Source organism: Eulemur rufifrons, chromosome 15 (genome assembly GCF_041146395.1).
Source record: "Eulemur rufifrons isolate Redbay chromosome 15, OSU_ERuf_1, whole genome shotgun sequence".
Lineage (NCBI taxonomy): Eukaryota > Metazoa > Chordata > Mammalia > Primates > Lemuridae > Eulemur > Eulemur rufifrons.
The window spans coordinates 34,844,401-34,862,869 of record NC_090997.1 but is presented as its reverse complement, the minus strand read 5'-3'; the positions used below and the strand labels follow the sequence as shown (position 1 = coordinate 34,862,869).

The following is an 18,469-nucleotide window of genomic DNA, read 5'->3' as shown; positions in this document are numbered from 1 at the left end:
AATGGCAACAAGGAGCCTCGTGAACCACAACAGACAAACCAAACATACTGTGAAGGCCTTTTTGGTGTGTCAGCTTCGCAAAGCTAAAGTCTCCAGTGACTCAATCAAATGCTAATCTAAGTGTTAAGGTGAAGGTATTTTACAGAGTACGAAATTCAGCCTGTGTGAGCAACTTCACCGGGCCTGAGAATTCCAGCCTCCCCTCCCCTTTCTGACAGCCTGCCCTGTGCATTTTGGACTTACTTAGCCATCCCCATGATCATATAAGCCAATTTCTTGAAATAAATCTCTTAAATATCTCCCACTGGTTCTGCTTCTCTGGTTGAACCTTACCTGATACACATACTAAGGAAAACAATGAGAATACAATACGGTGAAAACTAAAGAAACGCCAGGAGGCCAACATAATTGTCATGTCATTCTCAACCGTTAGTGTCTCAAAGAGGCTCAACCATGAGAGCTGTGATGAAACTACAAGGGTGCCTATCAGGCTAGGGGAGGATGGTGCCAATGGTGGGGCTTCAGGGGATCCATAACTTCCTAAAATTACCTGTAAAATATTCTGGAGAAAAAATATATATATATATTCTGGAGTGAACAGAGTTTAAGAACCACTGTTTTAATTGAGTACATTAAATCCCTGGCACACCTCTGAAAACCAAAAACAGAACCACCAGCAGGCCACAGCGGGAGGATAACTTAAGCTCAGGAATTCAACACCAGCCTGAGCAAGAGCAAGACTCCATCTCTACAAAAAATAGAAAAATTATCTGGACATGGTGGTGTAGGGGCCGCCCCTGGGCAGGAAATTGGTTTTTGCCCAGAGTCGGTGAAACTGGCTTCTTGAGGCCAGAGATCAGTAGGTCCTGCACACGGTCTGTAGATGATCGATAGGTAGGCACACGGCCTGCTGATCATATAACCTGTTCCCTGTGACTGATAGCCAAAGGCCTGTGGTCTTGCATGCAAGCCAGGGCGTCTCCTTGTCTGCACGCAGTGATGAGGTCAGGAGGTTGAGATGCAAACATTCACCTCCCTTGAGCAATCACTCTTAACGAATGGAACCGGTTACATCAAGCCATCAAAGAAAGTCATGCACCAGGAAGTAGCTGCGGGGCAGAAAGTATAAAAATAAAGCGACTGGCGCTTTTCAGTGCTGCAGCCTTGAACCGTCTTCGCGTCTCTGTGTCTGTTTTTTGTGTGTCTGTTTGTTTCTTTATGTTTATGTGTTCATCCCCCGTTCTGTAATCCGGCCGTGACGTGGTGGTATGTGCCTGTAGTCCCAGCTACTCAGGAAGCTAAGGCAGGAGGATCGCTGGAGCCCAGGAGTTTGAGGTTGCAGCGAACTACGATGACACCACCACACTCTAGCTGGGTGACAAAGCATGACCCTTTGTCTTCAAAAAAAATAAAACAGAACCAAAGAAGATACTCAGATTCAACCCAACTCATGTGGATATGGATTGTTTAGATCCACACACAATGTTTATGTGAATTTGCGCCCACTCAGTGGGTACAATGGTTTGTGCAGATTTGTACCAAGTTTTATAAGCATTCGTCAAGAATTCAAAGTAGGGGCCGGGCGCGGTGGCTCACGCCTGTAATCCTAGCACTCTGGGAGGCTGAGGTGGGCGGATCCTTTGAGCTCAGGAGTTCGAGACCAGCCTGAGCAAGAGCGAGACCCCATCTCTACTAAAAATAGAAAGAAATTATATGGACAGCTAAAATATATATATAGAAAAAATTAGCCGGGCATGGTGGTGCATGCCTGTAGTCCCAGCTACTCGGGAGGCTGAGACAGGAGGATCGCTTGAGCTCAGGAGTTTGAGGTTGCTGTGAGCTAGGCTAACGCCACGGCACTCACTCTATCCTAGGCAACAGAGTGAGACTCTGTCTCAAAAAAAAAAAAAAAAAAAGAATTCAAAATAGGGTCAGGCATGGTGGCTCATGCCTGTAATCCCAGCACTTTGGGAGGCCAGAAGTTCAAGTCCAGCCTGAACAACTTAGGGAGACCCCATCTCTACAAAACAAAACTAAACTAAACTAAAAAATGTTAGCTGGGCATGGTGGCTCGCACCTGTAGTCCCAGCTACTCAGGAGGCCGAGATGGGAAAATCACTTGAGTCCAGGAGTTTGAAGTTCCTCTTAGCTATGACAGAGCAAAAGACCTTGTCTCTTAAAATTAAAATAAAATAAAATAAAACTCGGTCTCTTCTTTGGGAGGCTCAGGAACATTAAAGATAAATGAATTAAAGAAAAAGAAAAAGTAAAGTAAAAAAGTAAATAAAAAAAAGAAAAATCAAACTCAGAATGCTTAACATTTGGCAAAGACCAAGTACAATATAACAACTATGTAAAATGCAGGCATTCACGTGTTTTCTAAACCATTAATCCATCCACAGTACTCAAATTCATATTGGAAGCTGCCTCTTCGTTGACATGGACAGAAAACTAACTTGGTACAAATTGTAGACACACTTTTGCCTTTGTGTTACATGGGTTTCACATGATTTTTTCCAAACAGAATCTAAAGCAGGAGTCCTTAGTGGGTTTTGATCTGTGGACTGGCTTCTGCCAGCAGACTCTGTGCTGCCTGTCACTTGCCACTGCCACAAATGCTCACCCGGAGAAGAGTACGGTGATGAGATGGCACTGAGGTGAGCTCCAGCTTTTATTATTAATAGCTCTTAGCAACAAATTGTGAAACCACATACATTTCAGAAACCAAAGCACAGATATTGACACATCAAAAATAAAAGCTACAAGAGACTAGTCCTTGAATTACTTGAGGGCAATCCCAGCTTGCACTTTGGAGAACCATTAGTCTGAAACTCCAGGGACCCTTTTTGCTTTAGCAAAACAAAATGCTCTGCTGCCCAAGCATGAGAGCAACCATACAGCTATTATGCAGGGTGGGTTGGAATTCTCTGTGTATATATGTTGAAATGGATAAATGTGGATTATTCACTCATAAGCTAATTGCAGTAAGTAACCAACTTCCTCCCCCAAGAGCTCAACCTCCATTAGCAACAGAAAAAAAATAAGATTAAAGAAGAGATAAATTACTTCATCTCCATGTCATCTGAATGGGCAATAAACAAAGATATAACTTTAAAAAAAATCTGGCACTACCTATAATGTAAATCCCTTCATTAGTCTTAGAAAGACAGTAGTCCGTGGGAAATATTTTAGGACTGGCTCGGCTTAGAAGCAGTGAGATGGCTACAGATCTCTCTGTACTGATCTATTCCACGCTTAATTATTACAGATAGTTTTTACTATCCACTAGGATATTTTAATGAGCAAAAAAATTGTGCTAGCATTCTGGAGTATATAATCAGTTTTTGGCATACAGTTTTATAATGGCTTAGAGCCATATCAACAGAAAAATGATACTTACTTTGCCGTGACGGTACCATTTAAATTCTTAGAATTCATAGAACAATATAATGGTGTCTGCAAAGCCACTTCAAATTTTGGTAATACTGGAAAAGAAAAGCAAGGGTAAATCTTTTGAAGAATCTACTTCACTATCATATTCCATTGAATAAAATAAAAAATAAAATTGTTCTGAAGCAGTTGATAATTACCATTTAAACTTAAATTCATTAGGATTCAAATACATGTTGCACAGATGGGAAGCCCTTTGTTTCACCCAAAATTAGAAGTCCCACTTTGGTCAGTTTTACATAATTAAGATATGAAATATTTTATAAATACTAATACTATATTTGACATAAAGCATTCTAGCAGAGTAAGAAAATTCATGTTTCTTTCCAGTCTATAGAACTTTATTTTTCTATAACTTCACTGACCAAGGAAATTAGATTAAAATCTCATAACAAGGCACCTCATCATTCAATTAACACAATAGAAGTATCCAAAAGGCCAGTGGGTCAACAATATAGGGCAGACCTCCAGTTTCAAGCAAGACTAAAGGTCCTTAATGTACCAAGACACTCCTAGACTCTAGACCAGTAGGATATGAAGGCCAGAAAAGTCACTTGGATCAACTATGATCCCCCAGCAAGGAGACTAAAATGCCCCTTCCTCAAACATCATAATTGGCAATCAATTCCCCACCTCCACTATATCGCATTCAGCAACATATAACCACCCAGCACCACCACAATGTGATAGGAAAATAGTCTATAAACATGTTGGTCCTCGAGAATTTATTCTTCTAGATTAGGGTTGTCCAAAAGAAATAAAATGCCAGCCACATGTATAACTTTTTATTTCTAGTAGTCACATTTAAAAAGTAAAAACACCAGGCATGGTGGTTCATGTCTATAATCCTAACACTTTGGGAAGCCAAGATGGGAGGATTGCTTGAAGCCAGGAGGTTGAGACCAGCCAGAGCAACAGAGCAAGACGTCATCTCCACAAAAAATTTAAAAATTAGCCAGGCATGGTGGTGCATGCCTGTAGTCTCAGGTACTTAGGAGGCTGAGGCAGGAGGATTACTTGAGCCCAGGAGTTTAAGGTTGCAGTGGTGAGCTATGATGACACCACTGCACTCCAGCCCAGGCAATGGAGCAAGACCTTGTCTCAAAAAAAAAAAAAAAAAAAAGGTAAAAAGAAGCAGATGAAATTAATTTTTGCAATATTTTACTTAGCCCCATATATCTAAAATATTATCACTTCAACATGTAAGTGAAATAAAAAATTATTAATTAATAAACTGTTTTTCTTTCTTTTTTTCTTATACTAAATCTTTAAAATCTGGTGTCTCCATTTGGATTAGCCACATTTCAAGTGCTCAGTAACCACACACAGCAAGTGGCCCCTACTGGACAAACTATGATGAGCATGAGCTAAGAATGGTTTTTACAGTTTTTAATTGGTCGAATAAAATCAAAAGAAGAATAATATTTCATGATACATGAAAATTATATGAAATTCAAATTTCCATGTCCATAAAATAAAGTTTATTTCATCACGGCAACATTCACATACATATTATCTATGGCTGCTCTCCTGCTACGATGGCAAAGTTGGGTACTTATGGCAGAGACAGATGGCCCACAGAGCCTAAAATTACTATGTGGCCGATTATAGGAAAACACTTTGCTTATCCCTGTTCTAGGTGATCACAAGCCTCAGATCTGACAATACTATATGACACGCATGAGCCTGAGCCACAGAGGTGTGAGCAAACTATTAATACTTTCCAGAATTCCCATTGCCTAAATGAAATGCAGTCTCAAAAAGTGGCACAAAATAAATGAAAAAGCATGTGTGTGACCTCAAAATACTCAAATTATAAACTAATACAGATCTCCAATGCTTTCCTTTCATCTTTCCTTCCTTTCCATCCACCAACAAAATAGGTGGGTCCCACTGTTTTCATCTATGTATGTGTTTCTAACTGCGATATTATCAGCTTGACACCTGCCACGAGGATTTACCTGAGTTAAACAGACTGTCCTTACCAGAGCCAACCAAATGAAAAATAATTTGTTGGCTTTATTTAAGTGCAAAGTTTTAAGTATTTTACGATCACAACAAAGTAGAAAAACTGTACATAAGAAAAAGACTAGCATAAGGGGACTATAGGTGATATTTTTCCTACTTTTTTCTTCATAATGAGATTTTTAAAGCTTTTGCAAAGGAAAAAGTATGTTTAGGCCTGTAAGGAACACCAGGATTTTACCTCCATTGGAATTTTTACTTCAAATAATACATCTTTTGAAAATTTCTGTTATCTCTGTGGAAAGTAACAAATGTTTTTTTCTTTCAAAATAAATTGAGGAACTCTTACCATATTCTGAAACCTGAAATGACTGATAATATGCCTGGTCCTATTGGACGGAAGGGAAAAAAAAAACAAGAAAATATATGAGTTCTTATTTAATTATTTTGCTTGCTTACTTACCTGCATAAAAAAGATTTAGAAAATTAATATTTAAGTGACATTTATGATGATTTAATAAACAAAACAGTTTATTTTAATTTATGGAAGTTTAGTTTTAGTCAACTGCAACATGAAGCCTACGAGATTTCATCAGTTTTTCTTACCAATTCACTAACATAAAAAGGTGACCTGTCCCTATAATTCACTGAGGTCATTTAAACAAACTGCTTAATCCGACTTCCATCATTTATGAAATGAGAACTAGATTAAATAACTCAGTAATTTATGAAACAAGGATAACACATGTCAAACTGACAAGAAATAACTTCAGATATGTTTTGGGTATCATTATCAAAAAACCAACGGAAAAATGAAGTTATACACAATTCAAATATTTGTAAATAATCAAGGATACAAAATCTTCAGAGGCCAACATCCCCCAGCTTTGCAATTCCTCAAATTATTTTCTAGTATAACTCTTTTTTTTTTTTTTTTTTTGTTGAGACAGAGTCTCACTTTGTTGCCCAGGCTAGAGTGAGTGCCGTGGCGTCAGCTTAGCTCACAGCAACCTCAAACTCCTGGGCTTAAGCGATCCTACTGCCTCAGCCTCCCGAGTAGCTGGGACTACAGGCATGCGCCACTATGCCCGGCTAATTTTTTCTATATAGATTTTTAGGTGTCCATATAATGTCTTTCTATTTTTAGTAGAGACGGGGTCTCGCTCAGGCTGGTCTCGAACTCCTGACCTTGAGCAATCCACCCGCCTCGGCCTCCCAGAGTGCTAGGATTACAGGCGTGAGCCACCGCGCCCGGCCTTCTAGTATAACTCTTAAATCAATACATCCTACCCTATTTTAACAGAGACAGTTAATTATTTCTCTTTCCAAGATCAACTAGAAAATATGTGGCCTATTAATGTATCATTTTTCTAACTTCTCATATTTCTAACTGTCCATTCTAAATCAAGGTAACACATTAAATAGAAACTCTTCATCTGGTTCTACTTGGCGGTTGGAAAGATAAATTTTTTAAAATAATAAACAAATAAATAAATAAAACCTCTCCAAAACAGCTAAGTAATTTCACTAATGAAATTTGTATTCTAAATTTGATTCCCTAAATTTATCAAAGCAAACACAGAGATGCAACTATAAAATATTAGCTTTTCTTTAAAAGCACTCTTGGTTAATCTAAAGCACCGAGAAATTATTTTTTAATCCTAAAAGAAGGCTCTGGTTCACTTAAAAAATTAAAAAATGTAACTACTTACATGCTAATAAAAAAAAAAGTCTAAAACCTGGCTTCAATGTTGTCAATTAAATAAGATCCCGAAGAAATTGTGTTGTTTTGATCAAAGTCTTAAGAATATTAACATTTGTGGCTTCTATCTTAAATTGTTTTCATGTCATATACAGTAACGTTATAAATTACATGTACTTGATTCATTTATAAGTTCTAAACTGTCATCCTCAAAAAATCAAGTCAAGAAGGTAATTTACCTAGATTGCCTGTTTTACTGATGAATGTAAGAATGCAAGAATCTTTAAATTAATTTTTGCTTTATTACTGACGCCAGCACAGGGAAGACTGTGGAATAAGTAACAACGATAATGTCTCTGTTTGTCAAGTTTAATTCATATAGCAAACATTAACTGAGTAAGTACTACATGCAAAACACCATATGAGGCGCTAAAAAGATAAATTACAGTCCTCCGCATCAGAGGGTCTAGCGGTGGAGACATAGTCGAGAGCAATAATTCAAACTGCTGTTGTCCTGGGGTTTCATGCACAGTGCTTTGGCTCTTACTCTTCCCTATTCTTGACCCACACATACTTCCATCCCTACCCAAGTATTACTGCTTCCCTGAATCCCCAATCTAAAAAACAACATCTCTGCCCTCTAAGCCTAGTTCTTCCTTTCCTGTCACTTTTCACCTTTTATCATAAATATTTAGAGATACCGCTTATCCTACTGCAAGTTCTTTGAGCGCCAAGTCCGCACTGGATCATTTTTGTACCCCTCATAGTTTATCCTACAGGGTGCCAACCTACCGTAGTGCCTGGTCCAAAATAAATGCTGCATATATATGTACCAAATTAAATAAAAACTACTAGCTTTTACATATTAGAAAATTAACTCTTTTATTTGGGCTTACTTTAAACAACAGCCTGGAAACCAAGTTTTAGGTAATTACGTGTTTAACACGTAAGTAGTTACATTAGATTATAGTTGAAACAAATTCCATCTCCCCTCCTGCCTCCTACCTTGCCAATCATCCCTGATCAATCCTGGATTTCCCCCATCTTTCCACTGACTGTCTCCTTGCCCTCAGTCTGTAAATGTTCTCAAGTCTTCTGTCCCTTGGTACTCCTAAGTATCTGACTCCTTCCTTGATTCCTTCCTGTCTCTCTGTCCGATCCTTTCCTATCCTGAGCCCAAGGCTCTCCCCACTCTCCAGACTCTCATCAACTCTCATGTTTTTAACTGCCATTTCTACACGGAAGACACCAGAATCACTATCTCTAGCCCATACCTCAACCCAGAGATTCAGACTCAAATCTGCCTGCTGTACATCTCCACCTCAATGTCCTACAGAATGTGTGGATTTCTTTATCTAGATTTAGCCTCTTTCAAGTAGCCTTGCTTGATTACCTCTCCCTTCTTTCCCATAATATTCTGTGGATAACCCAATCATTTTATTTAACACAATATACTGTAATTATCTGCTTTGTGTCCAATGCTTCTAGGACATTATGAAATCCTTCAGAGCACAGCACCTAAATCAGCATGTCTTCAATGTCTGTTGAATAAAGTTACGTATTAATATAAATGAATAAACGAATCGCGTCTTGTCCCAGGCTGGTTCTTTCGGGTGCTCATCAGATCAGCCGCAGTTATCAGACAGCATCTCCTGCAAGACACTAAAATCACCTTTTCTCGGGAAGGATCAAACTACTCTCAAGAGGCAAATGAGCCACAGAGTAACCTTAACTCTCTGCCCTTTATTTGAAAGGAACGTGAATGCCACGGAGAGGAAGAGGCCGGCCATGATGGAAAACGAGAGAAAGAGAAGACGGAAAGTGCTTCTTTTCGCTCTCATTTTAAATTGTTCCACTAAATCAAGAAATTATTTTGTAACTGAGTGCTGACCGTGTGCTTTGCACCACACAAAGTCTTCCCGGGATGTTTATAAGTGGTAAAATGCAAACCAAGAAATAAATTATTTTACTGTCCAAGGGATTTGAAATACAGAAGTTCTACAATGTTCAACATATTAACCATTAGACAAATAGGTCATACCGATTTTCACAGTGAGTTTAGTTATGTTCACAAAATATATAATCAAGTACAGAAGATACTGAAATATTTAAAATTAATAGTAATTCAGAGAATTAGTAGACATTTATGCCATATATAACCACAAAAACACTGATACTGAGTACTCTCATAAATCTAGAACAGGGATCAGCAAATTTTTCCTGTAAAGGGCTGGATATTAAATATTTCAGGCTTTGTAGGCCATATGGTCTTTGTCACAACTACTCAACAATGCCCTTGCAGTGCAAATGCAGCCAGAGACAATGTGTAAACAAATGAGCATGACTATGTTCCAATAAAACCTTATTTACAAAAACAGGTGTCAGAGTGGATTTGGTCTTTCAGCCAGGGTTTGCTGACACCTGGTCTAAAAAAGAAATAAAATTTATTTTCAAATTGTTCTACGTTAGTTCTAGCTGAACTAAACTAAACTTAACTAAAAACATGGAGCAAAAAAAACCCCAGGCCTTTTGTAGGAAGTACGAGTTTCCTTCACTAAACAATTTTCCTTCAGTTTCAAAGGAATTTAATTTGCTTCAAAATGGGTTTTTATATTAAATTGTAGCTCATCAAATACAGTTTATGCTGATTCACTCTGCCAATAACCGGGAAGAAAGGCTAACCTGAAGGCTTAAATACTTGGGCAGCGTGTTTTCTAAGCAAACACCTCCCCAGGCAAGAGAAGGCATAACTCATCAATGTCTTCAGAGCTCTTTTTTCCCCAATATGGTCACTGTTCCATGGGGAAAGCTCTCCCTTGGAAAACCTGCTCTGAAGCACATATATTCACTCTCTGTTTGTATTGGATGTGAGCCTGCCTTGATTACATTTTCTAAGCAATTTCTAAAGCAGAGGTAGAAAATAAGAATCAGTAGGCATTCTCAACAATCTGTCATTTCTCTAACCCCTATTCCCAAGTCAATCATTCACTGTGAGGGTGTATGTTATGAAATCAGTCAAATGAAGGGGGATGAGAGAAAACATTATTTTTACTACCCTTTTAAGCAGTATGCTATGACCAGAGTACAAGTTGGAGACACGTGAATTACTAAAACCATGTATTCCAGTCATGGAACTTTCCTTCTCTAACCATGAAGCCATCCAACTTTTGAGTTTCTATTTTAACAAATTTGAAGGAATATGGCACACTACATGACCACTAAAAAAATATATTTTCAAATGCAGGCCGGGTGTGGTGGCTCACGCCTGTAATCCTAGCACTCTGGGAGGCTGAGGCGGGCGGATCGTTTGAGCTCGGGAGTTCAACACCAGCCTGAGCAAGAGCGAGACCCCATCTCTACTAAAAAAATAGAAAGGAATTAGCTAGACAACTAAAAATATATAGAAAAAAATTAGCCGGGCATGGTGGCACATGCCTGTAGTCCCAGCTACTCGGGAGGCTGAGGCAGGAGGATCGCTTGAGCCCAGGAGTTTGAGGTTGCTGTGAGCTAGGCTGACGCCACCACACTCTACCCCGGGCAACAAAGTGAGACTCTGTCTCAAAAAAAATAAAAAATAAAATAAAATAAAATAATGCAGGCCAGTTTCTTTTAACTTTTGCTTCTGAAGTAAAAAGAAATGCCAGAAACAAAATTAAGGTGCTGGGTGGATTATTTCTGTTTGTACATTTATGTTAATTTATGATCATTTCAATTTTCTAATACTTTGCTTTAGCACTGATCGCCAGTGTCTGGATTTACTTTTTATTTAAAGGTTAAGAAAGGCATTGAATTTTTTAAATCTGCACATCACAGGATGTTAAAATGGAGCTATCTCTGACTCCGTTTGACTTTGGCCTTCAAGACAATACATGCCAACTATGTCTACATTCCAAAGTGAGGTGCAAGACTGCCTTGCAGGACTTGCAAAGGAGGTTTCCAAAAACTGGTTTTGCAACTCTTAACCCTTCACCTAGGGGGAGGGCACAAAAGAGTCAAGATGAAAATAAACTAGAAGAGAATTTTAGGGAAAAGCTTTTGATGAGCCAGGAGTGGCTCCCACCCCATCCCCAGACATTAGGTAAGAGTTGCTCTCCCCTCACTTCAAATCTAGAGAAAGGGGCTTCAACAGAAGGATGCAGAGAGCTGGATATGTGTCCCTGGGAACATCCTCAAGCTGTCAGGGAGCAGGCTCTTGACACCTGAGAAATCTACAAAGCAAAATACTGGCAGTGAGGAGCTATGCAGAGCTGCTGTGTCGGGGACGGTCTGCACCTCCTGAGTGTCACAGAGCAAAGAAAGCATGAGCATTTTCCCTCAACTAGATATGCAAAAAAGAGTGAGTCAGCATGGGACTGCTTTCTGTCCTGATCAAAACAGCCTCGGGAGGGATAATGCAAACCCTCAGGGAAGGGAAGCTAGAGGTATGCACCTAGATAACTGGGAGCTGAAGACAGAGTTTTGAGCTGCCAGTTGGAGGACACAGATTCAAAAGCATCCAGGGCACTTTGGATAAAAGACCTCCCAGCAACAGTAAGTGTGCTGCAAAGAATCCACAAATGAGTTCTAAGAAGGAAAGGTATTAGTTTTAAATGTCTGCTAAGCCCAGAGAGCTCTGATGCGGATGACAACAGTATTACACTGAATGATATTAAACTGCCATTTTTGTGGGACAAATACTAGTAAACTCATACGACTCATACATCAAGTAGGATTTTTTTTTACCCCTCACCTCTTTTTCCTCCACCTAATGCAATCTGGAGGAGTTGAAGGCAGCCTAATGAGTCAGAGGCAGGCAGCCAGACCAAAGAAGACCCAGGCTGGGAGAAGGGCACTTTATGTTACTGGACTGGACATATTAATTACTCAATGCAGACTGCTTCGTGCGTGTGAATGTAACCAAAAATGACAAGACCTTTTGTTACCAAAGAATAACCATAAAAATGATGGGATCTGCCTGACATTACATCCAAGGAGTCAGAAAGAATTGGTCCCAAAGAACAGGACTAAATGGCAAAAGAACAATGTGTTTTTTTATCGCACCTATGGGGTAATAAATGTTCAACCTCACAGTTAAACATAAAATAACTGGGAACCACAAACTGGGCAGCTGTTCCTGTTAAGAAAGGCTGGGGATGCAGAAGGTATCCCAATTTCTGACTCATAGGACATTTTCCCTCAGAAACAGAGCTCTAGACTGATCCACAGAAGTTGACTTAATATGGATATGTTAAGTAAGAATATGAACAATGGAACATGAATTTCCTCCCTCTGCCCTGTGCCCGCACCCTCTGGGTTCTCTCGTCCCGGGCCTGGCTGTTTTTTCTCCATTGCTTTTGGTGACTTCTCTTCTTAGCTCCTAAGTGTGGTGATTTCTGACAGCACAGTCCAAATACCTCCCGCTCACCTCTCTCCCCCAAGCCCAGCTTCCATCCCTGACTTCTCGGGAGCTTACGATTCTCCCAAAGACCCACACATGACATCCCCAGGCACCTTGTGCTCCCCTTTCTCCTTTGCCTCATTCACAGTCTGATCAGTCACTCACCCTAATGATTCTTCCTTTAAAGTGTTCTTGAATTCATCCATTCTTCTTTCATTTTTGCTGCTTCCCTGAAGCGGTCCCTTACTACCTTCAGACTGGACTGAAGCTAACATGAAAAGTGATCATACATTTCTTAAACAAGGATACTAAGCCCCAGCAGTCTCCTGGACTTGAGTTTCTCTCCCTCTAATCACTCCACATATTGCCACAAAATGATCTTAAAATACTACTTTAATCATGTCATACTATTGCCTAAAAACTTCCTACAAAAATGAAGAAGAAGACAACAAATATTAATGATTCTTTTTTTTGGTTTGGGAGTTTATCACAAGGGTGTCATACTTTCTAATGTATAATGTTTGGATGTTTTTACCTTAATCATGCATTGTTTTTATAATCAGAGGAAAATAAAAAATGTATAATTCTCTATCTTTTATAATTCGAGAGACTCGTTCATATACATTTTGTTCTCTTTGTCCTCAGAAGTTTTATATGAATTTGTAACATTGATTAAGATTCAAAGTAAAATATGGAAGTGTTTTAAAGCTCCCCACTGTCTACAAAATGAAATCTAAAAACTGTAGCTTGATATCCAACACCCTCCACAGCTTAGCCCAGAAACTCCGCCAACTTTCTCTTCGACTGCTACTCTCTGTAATCCCTCCACTTGGCAAGAGCAGGCTCCCGACTCCGCAGCTCTGTCGCCTAGCTCAGAGCCTCATTCCACCTGCCCCTGCCAGTCCCTGTCCATGCCCTACAGTCCACGTACGGTGTGGACCTTTAAAGCTGTGAAGAGCCTTGAAAGTTCTCTGACCCAGGCCAAGCGTAGTGGCTCACACCTGTAATCCTAGCACTCTGGGAGGCCAAGGCAGGAGGATAGCTTGAGGTCAGGAGTTCAAGACCAGCCTGAGTTAAGAGCGAGACTCCGTCTCTACTAAAAATAGAAAAACTTAGCCAGGCGTGATGGGGTGACTGCAGTCCTAGCTACTCGGGAGGCTGAGGCAAGAGGACCATTTGAACCCAGGAGTTTGAGGCTGCAGTGAGCTGTGATGACACCACTGCTCTCTACCCAGGCAACAGAACAAAACTCTTATCTCAAAAAAAAAAAAAGTTCTTTGATCCAAACCCCTTCTGTTACAGCTGAGGAAACTGAGATCCTGAGCCCATCAGCCCTCGACTAGATCACTCGCACCCAGGTCTTGTGACTCCCAATCTAACGCTCTTTGCATTTGTTACCTGAAGCCATCCCTGACTAGGCTCCTTGAAAGTAGGGTCTGTGTCTTAGCATCTTTACATGTTGACTGACTGGTGTTTCTTCCCACCTACCATACAACAGAAAAGTTCCATATTTTTAGCTTTATTCAGATCCCTAATAATCTTGCTATGCTTAAATCTATTGCCTACAGAAAAACAATCATGTATTATCCTTTCTTTTTCCCTCCTTTATTTTTACCATAAAATTGGCAAAGAGCTCAAAAATAAACAAGCAATCACAATACAAATATCCTATAAAAGTATCAGCAGATGCATATTGACCTACTTAGAGGAATGACAGAGTCAAAAGGATTAGCAAAATGACTGAAAATGTTTATTAACATTTACATCATCCTTTCCTTTCTTGTTCAGAGTCTAAACATCTGTGGTCTAAACTCTAGCGGCAGCATATTTCTCTGGTGGTTTCAATCCAGACTGAGCGTGAGGATCGGCTGTGGTGGATTTAATAAATAGAGATGCCCAGAGCTACTGAATCAGCATTACCAGAGCTGAAGGCCAAACATAACAAACGCATTCATTCATCCATCCTTCAATAGAGATGGATCGCACCAAGTGCCAGGCATTGAGCTGGGTGGTGGGGTACACACATCTTCATGCATGAAGCTTTTGGTCTAGTGGAAAGAAGGATATTTGTCAAATAATCCCATACATAAGTACATGATTGCAAACTATGACAAATGCAGTGAATTAAATATACAGATAATTATGAAATCTGGAGATGAGGCAGGAAAAGTAGAGTCAAATCAGGTAAGGCTTTGTGTAGGCCATGGTAAAATACCTGAATTTTATTCTGAGGGCAATGGGAAGTCTTTGGAGAATTTTAAACTGGTGAATAACATGATGTAACTAATGTTTAGTTTACTTTTACTGCTGTGTAGAGGATTTGGTTGCAAGATAGGAAAAGTACATTTAGAGAGACTGATTAAGAGACACTGAAATATCTAAGAAAATATGGTAGCTTGGGCAAAGGAAGTAGAGCTGGAAATAAAAAAAAAAGTAGGTGGATTTGAAATATAGTTAAGGGTAAAAGCTATAGGAATTGATGAAGGCCTGGACATGGGTGGTGAGAGAGCATGAGATATTAAGGAGAATCCCAAGGTTACCCCCCCCCCTTGCACAGCTGGATGGAGGGTGGAGAAATTCAGTAAGATAGAAAACACTGGAGAAGAGCCAGGTGCGGTGGGGGGAGATCATAAGAATGATATTGGACATGAAGAATTTAGGGTGCTTTGAAATATCCAAGTGAAGAGGTTAAACAGGCAGATGGCTGTAGAGGTCTGGGACTCAGGGGTCTCGGTTCTCTCAGTGATTCAGGAGTCACTGGTGTACACATGGAAATTGAAACCATATCTGTGGTTGAACTTGCCTAGATTGAGAAATGAAAGAAACTTAAAACCAAAGCTTGCAACACGCCAATATGTAAGAGAAAATAAATGACAAAAGCAACCAGGGAGAATCCAGACAAGTTGAACAAAACCCAAGAGCCAAATTGGAGTGAGTTGGGGACATGGAGGTAGAGAGATTAGACAAGTTTTATTTGTTAGATTAGCCAGGAAGGGGATGTGAAGTCACTGCAGAGGGAAGTAGGATCAAAGTGCAGTATTTCTCTATCATTTTGGTTTCTTTTTTTTAATGTGAAATACTTAAGCATATTAGATTTTGTGGAAAGATCCGGGATAGAAAGTAATCCACGTTGAAGATGGAGGAGAAATAAGAGATCGTCAATACTGTAACTTTTCTGAGAAAGCAGAAGAAGGGTGACGCCAAGACAGAGGTAGAGGTCCAGGTCTTAGATGTGAAGAATGACATGTCTGCTGTAGAAGACGAGAAGCAGCCCTGAGATGGGGACAGAAGCAGGTAGACATGTGACTCTGGTCCAGAAAATGAGAGAAATTCCCATCCGACAACTGCTGTTTTTCTCTGTAGAGAGGGAGATAATCCACTGCGAGTGAGGAAGAAGGAACCAGACTCACCTCATAAGACAGCTTTTTCCTGATTTGCTTCTCTCATTAGCAAGAATCACAAATATCCGAGGACTCAGCAAGATCGGAATTAGACATCTGAAGAACCGAAGTTGGTCTATATCTGATGGTCACTCATAGTGACAGGACTTGTGAAAAATGGAACCTAACCAATGACCAAGACATGGATGGTACAGGGCTCCAGTTAGAAGGACACGGCCAGGCATCCGTTGTGACAAGCGCACTCACACTCCTAAAAAGTGCCACCATTTGCAGGGCAAGTGCATTATGCTATAAAGGGGCAAACCGATTCCCTTGGTAGAAAAGTACTAACTAGAAGCATAGTCTCCTTAAAAACAAACAACACACAAAAACCACTCATTTAACCCTCTCTGTTCCTACTGAAGGTGGAAATAATTATGGTTTTTAAAGACACACAACATGACCATCTTTCTTGGGCACCTATCCCAAGCAAGGAGAAAAGCTTCAGCTTCTTACTGAATGGGAAAGTTACCCTTGAGGCAAAATAATTCTATTTCTAGCTTTTTTCTCCTTCTCTCACTCCACCCAGGTACTCCTTACTTATTTCAGTGCCTCACCCTGGTACCCAGGGCTGCTACCACCAGTCAGAGTCCAGTGAGTTACCATTTTCCAAAACTACCCCCATGGTATTGAAAATTAAGTATCGTTTTGAACTATACACACACATCACACCAATGTCAACTTCTTGCTTTTGCTGTTGTACTATAATAACGTAACATATAACCATTGGGTACAATACATAAAGGGTACACAGGACCTCTCTGGACTGTCTTTACAACTTTCTATGAATCTACTTCAAAGTAAAAAGTTCTTTTAAAAATTAATCTTTTTATGCCTCCTATGACCAGGACTATATAGCCTGTGAGGTGACAGTAACCTAATTCTTAATAATATATTAACAGATATTAATGAAGAAAGGTTACCAGGTAACCTAGATGCTGGACTCAAATCCTCAGTCTAAAGGCACAGCTGTCGTGGTCAGAATCTGAGACACCTTGGGAGCAACCCAGTGTGTGTGGAGGTGATCCCTGCAGCGCCCTCAAGTCATACAATAGAGGTGGACATCTTCTTCACCAATGCATACAGCAGGTCCTGTTGATATCCAAATTCAATCTAAAAGGGTGACCATTTTAAAACAGCAATTGCTGCACATATTAAACAATTTAATTTTACAGAACTGAAAGTATGAGGAAACTAGCTTTTGGTCCTGACCCTACCACAATGCACTGTGTCAGCCTAAGCAGGTCATGTCGCCTCTCTCAGATTCTTCCTCCATAAAATGAGAAGATGGATCTCAGCGACCTCTAAGATCCTCTGCAGTGCTGAGACCCTATGACATGATGGTTCCCTCAGATCGTCCACTTCACTGGCGAACATGACATAGTAAAGTCTGACCCCACAGTTTTCTAACTGATGCCAAAAATAGGTACCTGCACAGAAGGGTAGGGAAGAGACATTTGAAAGGGGCACACTCCCAGGGTGGCTTCCAGAGGGGAGGAACAAGACAAAGAACTCCTCACAAAAATGCGCATGGGGTCCAGAAACTAAAATGCACACTGCCAAAGCACTGGCCGTAACAGATCAAACGGTTCCATAAAGTCACAGGAATAATACAGCATAAAATTGTAAGTGCATTTTAAATTTTATAAGGGACTAAGATATTCAGTTCTTGAGAGAAATCTTTCCTAATGTTCCAAATAAGAAAGTCCAGGCCATTAATCCTAAAATCCTGTTTTCCATTGCCTCACAGATTCATCAAATACAGCAACCACATATATTCTTGAAATGAAAATATATAAACACCCTTCTACTAAGTTGTCGTGTCATACGCGGGGTGGGGCTACAAGTTAAAGAACATCACAAGGGCTAGTGACCAAGAGCAATTGTCTACAAGAAACTGTTCCTTCGCTCCATTCACTCACTCTTTCATCCCACAGGCATGAGTGGGTTCCTACGACAGATCAAATACTACATTAGACAGAATAAATGCTAAAATTAATAAAAAGCTCACAGTCTAATAAATGAGGCAGACATATTTTCTAAAACTACACTAATCACAGCTTGGGGAGATACAAGTTCTGGAGATTGTGGCAGCACAATGTGAATGTACTTGATGCCACAGAACTTTAAAATGGTTAAAATGGTAAAATTTTATGCTACGCATATCTTATCATGATTTTTTTTTTTTTTTTTTTTTTTTTGAGACAGAGTCTCACTTTGTTGCCTGGGCTAGAGTAAGTGCCGTGGCGTCAGCCTAGCTCACAGCAACCTCAAACTCCTGGGCTCAAGCAATCCTCCTGCCTCAGCCTCCCGAGTAGCTGGGACTACAGGCATGCGCCACTATGCCCGGCTAATTTTTTCTATATATATATTTTTAGTTGTCCATATAATTTTTTTCTATTTTTAGTAGAGACGGGGTCTCGCTCTTGCTCAGGCTGGTCTCGAACTCCTGACCTTGAGCAATCCACCCGCCTCGGCCTCCCAGAGTGCTAGGATTACAGGCGTGAGCCACCGCGCCCGGCCATGATTTTTTAA

The 18,469-nt window shown here is 40.1% G+C and overlaps 1 protein-coding gene across 1 annotated transcript in view; it reads right to left on the bottom strand.

Moving 5' to 3' along the window:
• The window catches only part of CD109 (CD109 molecule), a 121,396-nt gene that overhangs the window by 61,658 nt on the left and 41,269 nt on the right, over positions 1 to 18,469 (bottom strand). Inside the window, exons 6-7 of the mRNA XM_069489068.1 lie at positions 5,765 to 5,804; positions 3,401 to 3,485 (exon numbers count right to left, since the gene is read on the bottom strand). Coding sequence (XP_069345169.1) covers positions 3,401 to 3,485; positions 5,765 to 5,804 — 125 coding nt within the window. The remainder of the gene's footprint in view (positions 1 to 3,400; positions 3,486 to 5,764; positions 5,805 to 18,469) is intronic.